At 45.4% G+C, this 12157-nt stretch overlaps 1 protein-coding gene across 1 annotated transcript in view; it reads right to left on the bottom strand.

Moving 5' to 3' along the window:
- The window catches only part of nipblb (NIPBL cohesin loading factor b), a 690432-nt gene that overhangs the window by 155925 nt on the left and 522350 nt on the right, over positions 1–12157 (bottom strand). Inside the window, exon 35 of the mRNA XM_067977852.1 lies at positions 1940–1993. Coding sequence (XP_067833953.1) covers positions 1940–1993 — 54 coding nt within the window. The remainder of the gene's footprint in view (positions 1–1939; positions 1994–12157) is intronic.

Genomic DNA, 12157 nt, shown 5'->3' with positions numbered 1-12157 from the left:
TAAAAAAGCATATGGGATTCTGGGCTTTATAAATAGAGGCATAGAGTACAGAAGTCATGATGAACCTTTATAAAACACTAGTTTGGCCACAACTGGAGTATTGTGTCCAGTTCTTTAGGAAAGATGTGAAGGCCTTAGAGAGGGTGCAGAAGAGATTTACTGGAATGATTCCAGGGATGAGGGACTTTAGTTACGTGGATAGACTGGAGAAGCTGGGGTTGTTCTCCTTGGAACAGAGAAGGTTGCGAGGAGATTTGATCGAGGTATTCAAAATCATGAAGGGTCTAGACAGAGTAGATAGAGAGAAACTGTTCCCATTGGCGGAAGGGTCAAGAACCAGAGGACATAGATTTAAGATGATTGGCAAAAGACCCAAAGGTGACATGAGGGAATACCTTTTTTTTTTATAAAGACAGCGAGTGGTTAGGATCTGGAATGCACTGCCTGAGGAGTGGTGGAGGCAGATTCAATCATGGCCTTCAAAAGGGAACTGGATAAGTACTTGAAAGGAAAAAACGTGCAGGGCTACGGGGATAGGGCGAGGGAGTGGGACTAACTGAATTGCTCTTGCATAGAGCCAGCATGGACCCAATGGGCCGAGTGGCCTCCTTCTTCGCTGTAACCTTTCTACGATTCTTAACAGAGTGGAACAACCAAGAGTTCCACATCTTTAAAGGAGAGAGTGCAGGTAGAAAAGACCATAAAAAAGGGTTTTATACATATGGACAATGAATATGGAAGAAAGGAACTGATGTTGAATTTTGACAAGACTTTGGTTCAGCCACAGATGGAGAAATGTGCACAGTTCTGGGTGCCCATATTTGAGTCATGGAATAGGAGACAGTGAAGATTCATGGAAGGATACCAGGAGTGAGAGCTTACAAGCACAAAGGCAAGGGTGAAATTTCACTAGAATATAGAATGTTTATGGGAATCCAGTGGGGGTTTTCAAAATTATTAAAGGTTTCGACAGGGTGAATAGTAAATTAGCGTATTTGGTGCGAGTAAGGCTTTGCCTCTCTCTCTCTCCATTCCATACCCCAACCCCTCCTCCCCTTCAATGAGCAAGAGTTCAATTTCCGTCCAATCCGTGCTCCTGACCTGCCCCTGCTGAGAAAGCCCTCGACTTCCCCTCCAATTCATGTTCCCTCACAGTGAGGAAGCCCTCGATTCCCCCTCCAATTCACGTTCCCTCCCAGTGAGGAAGCCCTCGACTCCCCCTCCAATTCACGTTCCCTCCCAGTGAGGAAGCCCTAGACTCCCCCTCCAATTCACGTTCCCTCCCAGTGAGGAAGCCCTCGACTTCCCCTCCAATTCACGTTCCCTCCCAGTGAGGAAGCCCTCGACTTCCCCTCCAATTCACGTTCCCTCCCAGTGAGGAAGCCCTCGACTTCCCCTCCAATTCACGTTCCCTCCCAGTGAGGAAGCCCTCGACTCCCCCTCCAATTCACGTTCCCTCAGTGAGGAAGCCCTCGACTCCCCCTCCAATTCACGCTCCCTCCCAGTGAGGAAGCCCTCGACTCCCCCTCCAATTCACGCTCCCTCCCAGTGAGGAAGCCCTCGACTCCCCCTCCAATTCACGTTCCCTCACAGTGAGGAAGCCCTCGACTCCCCCTCCAATTCACGTTCCCTCACAGTGAGGAAGCCCTGGACTCCCCCTCCAATTCATGCTCCCTCACAGTGAGGAAGCCCTCACTCCCCCTCCAATTCACGTTCCTTCCCAGTGACGAAGCCCTTGATTCCCCCTCCAATTCATGCTCCCTCCCAGTGAGGAAGCCCTCGAACTACCCCTCCAATTCACGTTCCCTCCCAGTGAGGAAGCCCTCGACTCCCCCTTAAATTTCCAGCACACCATGATTAACCCCATGACTCTCCATCCGACCCAAGTTGGTAAAATTATGCTCTCAAGCAATGGAAACTGTAGCAGTGTTGTACTTACGTTTTGAAGAAGTTGCTCAAACCAATCGTACCCAGTATCCCTGCATGCAGCAACCTGTAAAGTAGGTGAATGATAGCTGTCAACAGTTGCAATGTAAGGAAGCAGGCGGTCACTCTCCAGTAGCAGAGATCAGGAGCTACACAAAACCTATAGTCTCAACTATTTTTATGTCAAGTACGAATCCCTCCGGATTCTTTTTAGGAACAGGAGGAAGTCATTCAGCCCCTTGAACCTATTCCGCCATTCAATTAGATCATGGCTGGTCTGTATCGCGACTCCATTTACCTGCCGGTGCGCCATATCCCTAGAGACCCTTACCCAACAATCTATCAATCTCAGTTCTGAAATTTTTAATTATCTCCGAGCATCCACAGCTTTTTGACGGAGCATTTTCCAGATTTCTACTACAGTTTGTGTGAAGAAGTGCATCACCCCTGAACAGCCTCGTTCTAACTAAGTTTATGCCCCTTGTTCTGGACCCCACCAGAGGAAATAGTTTCTCTGTATCTAACCTATAGAATCCCTTTATCATTTTAAACATCTCAATTAGATTACCCCTTAATCTTCTGGACTCAAGGAAATACAAGCCAAGTTAATGCAACTTGTCCTCATATTTTAACCCTTTAAGCCCCGGTATCGTTCTGGTGAATCTGCACTGCACCCCCCTCCAAGGCCAATATATCCTTTGTGAGGTGCAGCGCCCAGAACCGAATGCAGTACTCTAAATAATGACTTGGACTTGTGTATACAGGGCACAGTTTAAAAATTTGCAGATGACACAAAACTTGGAAACATAGTAAACAGTGAGGAGGATAGTGATAGACTTCAAGAAGACACAGACAGGCTGGTGGAATGGGCAGACACGTAGCAGATGAAATTGCCATGAGGGTACAATTCTAAAGGGGGTGCAGGAACAGAGAGATCTGGGGGTACATGTTTACAAATCGTTGAAGGTGGCAGGACAGGTTGAGAAAGTGGTTAAAAAATACATACGGGATCCTTGGCTTTATAAATAGAGGCATAGAGTACAAAGGCACGGCAGTTATGTTGTAACGGCAGTATTGTAGGGATGAGGGACTTCAGTTACGTGGATAGACTGGAGTAGCTGAGGTTGTTCTCCTTAGAGCCGAGAAGGTTAAGAGGAGATTTGATAGAGGTGTTCAAAATCATAAAGGGTTTAGATAAGTAAAAAGAGAGAAACTGTTCCAATTGGTGGAAGGGTCGAGAACCAGAGGACATAGATTTAAAATGATTGGCAAAAGAACCAAAGGTGACATGAGGGAAAAACTGTTCTACCTAGCGAGCGGTTATGATCTGGAATGCACTGCCCAAAGAGGTCGAAGCACATTCAATCGTGGCTTTCAAAAAGGAATTGGATAAATACTTGAAGGGAAAAAATTTGCAGGGCTACGGGGAAAGAGCAGAGGAGTGGGACTAATTGGATTGTTCTTACAAAGCGCCGGCATGGGTTCGATGGGCCGAATAGCCTCCTTCTGTGCTGTAACCTATGATTCTAAATGGGGTCTGACCGCAGCTCTATACAACTGAAGCATAACTTCCTCCCCTTTGTATTACAGCCCCCTCAAGATAAAGACCAACATTTCCATTTGCCTTTTTAATTTATTTTTTGTGCATTAGCTTTTAGTGATGTGTGTAGATGGGCTGCTAAATCTCTCTGATTCTCCACAGTTCCTTGTTTTTCACTATTTAGAAAATACTCTGATTTGTCCTTCTTGGATCCAGAGTGGTTGACCTCACAACTAAACTCCATCTGCCACTGTTTTGTCAATTCACTTAATCTGTCCATGTCTCATTGAATCTTCCTGATCCCATCTGCACTACGTACTGTCCCTCCTAATTTAGTGTCATCTGCAAACTTGGAGATACAACTCTCTAATCGTTCATCCAAGTCATTAATAAATATGTTGAAAAGCTGAAGCCCCGGCACAGATCCCTGGGGAACACCACTTGTCACATCTTGGAAATTAGAGTAAATGCCCTTTATCCCCAGTCTGCTTCCCGCCTCCCAACCAATTGCCAACCCATGTCACAAGGACATGGGTTAGAATTTAAGTGTATTGTAGATCTATACTACAAGCTTGAGCGTACAACTCAGTGGTAGCACTCTCGCCGGAGTCAGAAGGTCGTGGGCTCAAATTCCACTGCGTAAGAAATAGGAGCAGGAATAGGCCATTCGGCCCCTCGAGCCTGCTCCGCCATTCAATCAGACGATGGCTGATCTTACACTTTCCCGCCCGATCCCCATATCCCTTGATTCCCCTAGAGTCCAGGAATCTATCGATCGCAGCCTTGAATATACTCAATGACTCAGCATCTACAGCCCTCTCGGGTAGATAATTCCGAAGGTTCGCAGCCCTCTGAGTGAAGAAATTCCTCACCTCAGTCCTAAATGGCCGACCCCTTATCCTGAGACTATGCCCCCTAGTTCTAGACTCTCCAGCCAGGGGAAAATAACCTCTCAGCATCTTCCCTGTCAAGCCCCTTCAGAATCTTATGTTTCAATGAGATCACCTCTCATTCTTCTAAACTCCAGAGAGTACAGGCCCATTCTACTCAATCTCTCCTCATAGGACAACCCTCTCATCCCAGGAATTAATCCAGTGAACCTTCATTGCACCGCCTCTAAGGCAAGTATGTCCTTCCTTAGATAAGGAGACTAAAACTGTACACAGTACTCCAGGTGAGGTTTCACTAAGGATCTGTACAATTGTAGTAAGACTTCCTTACTCTTGTACTCCAACCCCCTTGCAATAAAGGCTAACATACCATTTGCTTTCCTAATTGCTCGCTGTACCTGCATGCTAACTTTTTTGTGTTTCTTGTACGAGGACACCCAAATCTCTCTGAACACCAACATTTAATAGTTTCTCACCACTTAAAAAAATATTCTGTTTTTGTATTATTCTTACCAGTGAATAACCTCACATTTCCCCACATTATACTCCATCTTCTTGCCCACTCACTTAACCTGTCTATATCTTTTTGCAGACTCTCTGAGTCCTCACAGCTTACTTTCCCACCTAGCTTTGTATTGTCAGCAAACTTGGATACATTACACTCGGTCCCTTCATCTAAATCATTAATATAGATTGTAAATAGCTGAGGCCCAAGCACCGATCCTTGTGGCACCCCACTAGTTACAGCCTGCCAACCTGCTCTCCCGACTCTCTGTTTTCTGGCCATGAACCAATCCTCTATCCATGCTAATATATTACCCCCAACCCCATGAGCCCTTAACTTGTGTAACAACCTTTTATGTGGCACCTTATCGAATGCCTTTTGAAAATGCAAACAGACAACATCCACTGGTTCCCCATTATCCACCCTGCTAGTTACATCCTCAAAAAACTCTAATGAATTTGTCAAACACAATTTCCCTTTCATAAAACCTGACTCTGACTCTGCCTAATCATATTATGATTTTCTAAGTGCCCTGTTACCACTTCCTTAATAATAGATTCCAGCATTTTCCCGACGACTGATGTCAGACTGACTGGCCTGTATTTCCCTGTTTTTTCTCTCCCTCCTTTCTTGACTAGCAGGGTTACATTTGCTACCTTCCAATCCACTGGGACCGTTCTAGAATCTAGGGAATTTTACAAGATCTTAACCAATGCATCCCCTATCTCTGCAGCCACCTCTTTTAGAACCCTCGGAAAACATCAGGTCCAGGGGATTTGTTGGCTTTTAGTCCCAGTAGTTTCTCAAGTACTTTTCCTCTACTGGTATTAATTACTTTAAGTTCCTCACTCTCATTAGATTCTGGGTTCCCCACTATTTCCGATATTTTTTTGTGTCTTCTACTCTGAAGACAGATACAAAATATTTGTTTTACGCATCTGCCATTTCCCTACTCCCCATTATAATTTCTCCTGTCTCAGCCTCTAAGGGACCACTGTTTACTTTTGCTACTCTCTTCCTTTTTACATACCTGTAGAAGCTCTTACAACACGTTTTTATATTTCTTGCTAGTTTACTTTCATATTCTATTTTCTCCCTTTTTATCAATTTTTTGGTCGTCCTTTGCTGGTTTCTAAAACTCTCCCAATCCTCAGGCTTACTACTCTTCTTGGCAACATTATAGGCCTCTTCTTTCAATCTAATACTATCCTTAACTTCTTTCCAACTCCAGGGACTTGGGCACAAAATTTAGGCCGACAGTGCAGTGTAGTGCCGAGAGTGTGCTGCACTGTCGGAGGAGCCGTCCTCCAGATAAGATGTTAAACCAGGGCCCCGTCTACCCTCTCAGGTGTATGTAAAAGATCCTGTGGCACTATTTTGAAGAGGATTGAGGAGTTCTCCCCAGCGTCCTGTCCAATGTTTATCCCTCAACCAACACCTAAAAACAGATTACCTGAGCATTATCACATTGCTGTTTGTGGGATCTTGCTATGCGCAAATTGGCTGCCGCATTTCCTACATTACAACAGTGATCACATTTCAAAAAGTACTTCATTGGCTGTAAAGCGTTTTGAGACATCCTGAGTTCATGAGAGGCGCTATATAACTGCAAGTCTTTTTTAAAATTTATATAGTGCCTTTAAAGGTAGAAAAACATCATAAAGAGGAAAAACCTCAATGGAAAGAAAACAACTCTTGAAATCTGAAATAAAACACAGCAAATGCTGGCAATGCAGGCCAGGCAGCATCTGGAAGAGAAAAGACAGGTTAACATTTTGGTGGAGATTCTTTATTGGAAGTGGGAAAGACCCACCTCTGAGGAAGAATGTATGTTTGCTGCATTTTCTGTTTGTGACAAATTCATTGTAGGTTTAGGGATGTGTCCAGGAGGCACAAAGGGTGATTTGCCTTCACTGAGCCGAGCGCTTGTCCCTGTGAAATTTTCTGAATGAGGGCGAGTCAGTTCCGCACTCGGGCTGACGGATGGGTTTCAGCAGTGGGTTGGAGTTACGTTATTTTATCTCATTGCAAATATAACGGTAATGGGAGTTTGCATTCTTCATCACTAAAGGAACCACCACATCTCTACAATCACACAGGTTAACTTCAAATAACTAACAGGTTCATCTCAGTCAGGATTCGCTTAGAACGCATCCAGGACTCCTTCCTTCTGTGGCAGAAGATGCATGTCCAAGAATGATGGACGATATCTTGGATCTGGTCTGAGTAACAAAGCAGTGAGTGGCCGGACGGCAGGAGAACACCTGAGTAATATTGAGCATAACCTAAATGGTAAAATTTGAAGGGGGTGCGGAACAGAGAGACCTGGGGGTGAACATAGACAAATCTTTGAAGGTGGCAGGACCAGCTGAGATGGCTATTTGAAAAAAAAGCATATGGGATCCTGGGCTTCATTAACAGACGCATAGAGTACAAAACCAAGGAAGTTATGCTAAACCTTTATAAAACACTGGTTAGGCCTCAGCTGGAGTATTGTGTTCAATTCTGGGCACCGCACTTTAGGAAGGATGTCAAGGCCTTACAGAGGGTACAGAGAGATTTACTAGAATGGCACCAGGGATGAGGGACTTCAGTTATGTGGAGAGACTGGAGAAGCTGGGGTTGTTCTCTTTAGAACAGAGAAGGTTATGGGGAGATTTGATAGAGGTGTTCAAAATCATGAATGGTTTTGATAGAGTAAATAAGGAGAAACTGTTTCCAGTGGCAGAAGGTCGGTAACCAGAGGACACAGATTTAAGGCAAAAGAGCCAGAGGTGACATGAGGAAACATTTTTTACGCGGCGAGTTGGAATGATCTGGAATGCGCTGCCTGAAAGGGCGGTGGAAGCAGATTCAATAATAACTTTCAAAAGGGAATTGGATAAATACTTGAAGGGAAAAAATTAGAGCTATGGGGAAAGAGCGAGGAAGTGGGACTAATTGGAAAGCTCTTTCAAAGAGCCGGCACAGGCACGATGGGTGGAATGGCCGCCTCCTGTGCTGTACCTACTATGATATGAACCTAACTAGGTTCACATTGAAAACAGTTAAAGAAACAGGAGCCTAAGGTGAAGTTGGAGGACTGGACGTGGCTCATTTCTGTGGGAGGAAAGCAGATTAATTGGTTGGATGGATTTTCAAAAGGCCTTCGATAAGGTACCGTATTATAGGCTCATGGCGAAGGGCTGGGACAGGTAGCAGAATGGATAGCAAGTTGGCTACAAAACAGAAACGAGAGAGTAGCGGTTCAGGGTAGCTGCTCAGTCTGACGAAAGGTGGAAAGTGGAGTTCCAAGTGATTGGTGATGGGACCACTGTTGTTCACAATTTACATTAACGATTTGGATTTGGGAATCAGAAGTATAATTTCAAAATTTGCAGACGATACCAAATTGAGGGATAAGAACATAAGAAATAGGAGCAGGAGTAGGCCAATCGGCCCCTCGAGCCTGCTCCGCCATTCAATAAGATCATGGCTGATCTGATCCTAACCTCAAATCTAAATTCATGTCCAATTTCCTGCCCGCTCACCGTAACCCCTAATTCCCTTTAATTCTAGGAAACTGTCTATTTCTGTTTTAAATTTATTTAATGATGTAGCTTCCACAGCTTCCTGGGGCAGCAAATTCCACAGACCGACTGCCCTCTGAGTGAAGAAGTTTCTCCTCATCTCAGTTTTGAAAGTGCAGCCCCTTATTCTAAGATTATGCCCCCTAGTTCTAGTTTCACCCATCCTTGGGAACATCCTTACCGCATCCACCCGATCAAGCCCCTTCACAATCTTATATGTTTCAATAAGATCGCCTCTCATTCTTCTGAACTCCAATGAGTAGAGTCCCAATCTACTCAACCTCTCCTCATATGTCCGCCCCCTCATCCCCGGGATTAACCGAGTGAACCTTCTTTGTACTGCCTCGAGAGCAAGTATGTCTTTTCTTAAGTATGGACACCATAACTGTATGCAGTATTCCAGGTGCGGTCTCACCAATACCTTATATAACTGCAGCAATACCTCCCTGTTTTTATATTCTATCCCCCGAGCAATAAAAGCCAACATTCCGTTGGCCTTCTTGATCACCTGCTGCACCTGCATACTAACTTTTTGATTTTCTTGCACTAGGACCCCCAGATCCCTTTGTACTGCAGTACTTTCCAGTTTCTCGCCATTAAGATAATAACTTGCTCTCTGATTTTTCCTGCCAAAGTGCATAACCTCACATTTTCCAATATTGTATTGCATCTGCCAAATCTCCGCCCACTCACCCAGCCTGTCTATATCCCCCTGTCGGTTTTTTATGTCCTCCTCACTCTCCACTTTCCCTCCCATCTTTGTATCTTCTGCAAACTTTGATATGTTACACTCGGTCCCCTCCTCCAAATCGTTAATATAGATTGTAAAGAGTTGGGGACCCAGCACCGACCTCTGCGGAACACCACTGGCCACTGGTTGCCAGTCCGAGAATGAACCATTTATCCCAACTCTCTGCTTCCTGTTAGATAACCAATCCTCCACCCATGCCAGAATATTACCCCCAATCCAGTGATTCTTTATCTTGAGCAATAATCTTTTATGTGGCACCTTGTCGAATGCCTTCTGGAAGTCTAAATACACTACGTCCACTGGTTCCCCTTTATCCACCCTGTACGTTATGTCCTCAAAGAACTCAAACAAATTTGTCAGACATGACTTCCCCTTCGTAAAGCCATGCTGACTTTGTCCTATTAAATTATGTTTATCCAAATGTTCCGCTACTGTCTCCTTAATAATAGACTCCAAAATTTTACCCACCACAGATGTTAGACTAACTGGTCTATAATTTCCAGCCTTCTGCCTACTACCCTTTTTAAATAAGGGTGTTACATTAGCAGTTTTCCAATCTGCCGGGAACTTTGCCAAGTCCAGAGAATTTTGGAAAATTATTACCAAAGCATCCACAATCCCTACTGCCACTTCCCTCAAGACCCTGGGATGTAAGCCATCAGGTCCAGGGGATTTATCCGCCTTGAGTCCCATTAATTTACTGAGTACCAATTCCTTAGTGATTTTAATCGTATTTAGCTCCTCCCCCCCAGAGCCCCCTGTTTGTCCAGTGTTGGGATATTCTTAGTGTCCTCTACCGTAAAGACTGAAACAAAATATTTGTTCAGCATTTTTGCCATCTCCATGTTTCCCACCATTAATTTCCCGGTCTCATCCTCTAAGGGACCTACGTTTGCCTTAGCCACCCTTTTTCTTTTTATATAACTGTAGAAACTCTTGCTATCTGTTTTTATATTTTTTGCTAATTTATTTTCATAATCTATCTTCCCTTTCTTAATCAATCCTTTCGTTACTTTTTGCTGTCTTTTGAAGACTTCCCAATCTTCTATCCTCCCACTAAGTTTGGCTACCTTATATGTCCTTGTTTTTAGTCGGATACGATCCTTAATTTCTTTACTTAGCCACAGATGGCTGTCATTTCTTTTACACCCTTTTTTCCTCAGTGGAATATATATTTTTTGAAAGTTGTAAAATAACTCCTTGAATGAACACCACTGCTCATGTACCCTCTTACCCTTTAATCTATTTTCCCAGTCCACTTTAATCAATTCCGCTCTCATACCATCATAGTCTCCTTTATTCAAGCTCAATATGCTTGTTTGAGAACCAACCTTCTCACCCTCTAATTGGATATGGAATTCAACCATGTTCTGGTCACTCATTCCAAGGGGATCCTTAACTAGGACATTATTAATTAATCCTGGATGTGGTTAATACAAAGGAAGAATGTGTCAAAACGCAAGAGGGCATTAATAAACTTGCAGAATGGGCATGTAATTGGCAAATGAATTTCAATATAGATAAGTGTGAAGTGGTACATCTTGATAGGAAGAATAAGGAGGCCATATACTACTTGGATAATAGTCTAAAACGGGAGAGAAGGTGCAAAGGGATCTAGGGGTACAGATACACATCACTAAAAGTAGCGACGCAGATTAATAAGACCATAAAAAAGGCAAATCGAGCACTGGGGTTCATTTATGGGGGGATAGAATTGAAAAGCAGGGAAGTTATGTTAAACTTGTAAAGAACCTTGGTTGGACCACACTTGGAGTATTGTGCACAGTTCTGGTGTCCATATTCTCGAAATGATAGAGACATTGGAGAAGGTGCAAAAAAGATTCACAAGCATGATACCAGAATGTTGAGGATATACTTATCAGGAAAGGCTGAACAGGCTGGGGCTCTTTTCTCTAGAAAAGAGAAGGTTGAGGGGTCACCTCCCTCCTCTCTCCTCCCTCCATCCATCCCTCCCTCCTCTCTCTCTCTCTCCATCCCTCTCTCTCTCTCTCTCTCCTCCATCCCTCCCTCCCTCCTCTCTCTCTCTCTCCTCCATCCCTCCCTCCTTTCTCTCTCTCCTCCATCCCTCCCTCTCTCTCTCCTCCATCCCTCCCTCCTCTCTCCTCCATCCCTCCCTCCTCTCTCCTCCATCCCTCCCTCCTCTCTCCTCCATCCCTCCCTCCTCTCTCCTCCATCCCTCCCTCCTCTCTCTCTCTCTCCTCCATCCCTCCCTCCTCTCTCTCTCCTCCATCCCTCCCTCCTCTCTCTCTCTCTCTCCTCCATCCCTCCCTCCTCTCTCTCTCTCTCTCTCCTCCATCCCTCCCTCCTCTCTGTCTCTCTCTCCTCCATCCCTCCTCCTCTCTCTCTCTCTCTCCTCCATCCCTCCCTCCTCTCTCTCTCTCTCTCCTCCATCCCTCCCTCCTCTCTCTCTCTCCTCCATCCCTCCCTCCTCTCTCTCTCTCCTCCATCCCTCCCTCCTCTCTCTCTCTCCTCCATCCCTCCCTCTCTCTCTCCTCCATCCCTCCCTCTCTCTCTCCTCCATCCCTCCCTCTCTCTCTCCTCCATCCCTCCCCTCTCTCTCTCTCCTCCATCCCTCCCTCCTCTCTCTCTCCTCCATCCCTCCCTCCTCTCTCTCTCTCTCCTCCATCCCTCCCTCCTTTCTCTCTCTCCTCCATCCCTCCTCTCTCTCTCCTCCATCCCTCCCTCCTCTCTCTCTCTCCTCCATCCCTCCCTCCTCTCTCTCTCCTCCATCCCTCCCTCCTCTCTCTCTCTCTCCTCCATCCCTCCCTCCTCTCTCTCTCTCTCTCCTCCATCCCTCCCTCCTCTCTCTCTCTCCTCCATCCCTCCCTCCTCTCTCTCTCCTCCATCCCTCCCTCCCTCCTCTCTCTCTCTCCTCCATCCCTCCCTCCTCTCTCTCTCTCTCTCCTCCATCCCTCCCTCCTCTCTCTCTCCTCCATCCCTCCCTCCTCTCTCTCA

Source organism: Heptranchias perlo, unplaced genomic scaffold (genome assembly GCF_035084215.1).
Source record: "Heptranchias perlo isolate sHepPer1 unplaced genomic scaffold, sHepPer1.hap1 HAP1_SCAFFOLD_182, whole genome shotgun sequence".
NCBI classification, from domain to species: Eukaryota; Metazoa; Chordata; class Chondrichthyes; order Hexanchiformes; family Hexanchidae; genus Heptranchias; species Heptranchias perlo.
Note: the sequence above shows the minus strand (reverse complement) of the source record. Positions and strands in the feature narration are given on the sequence as shown.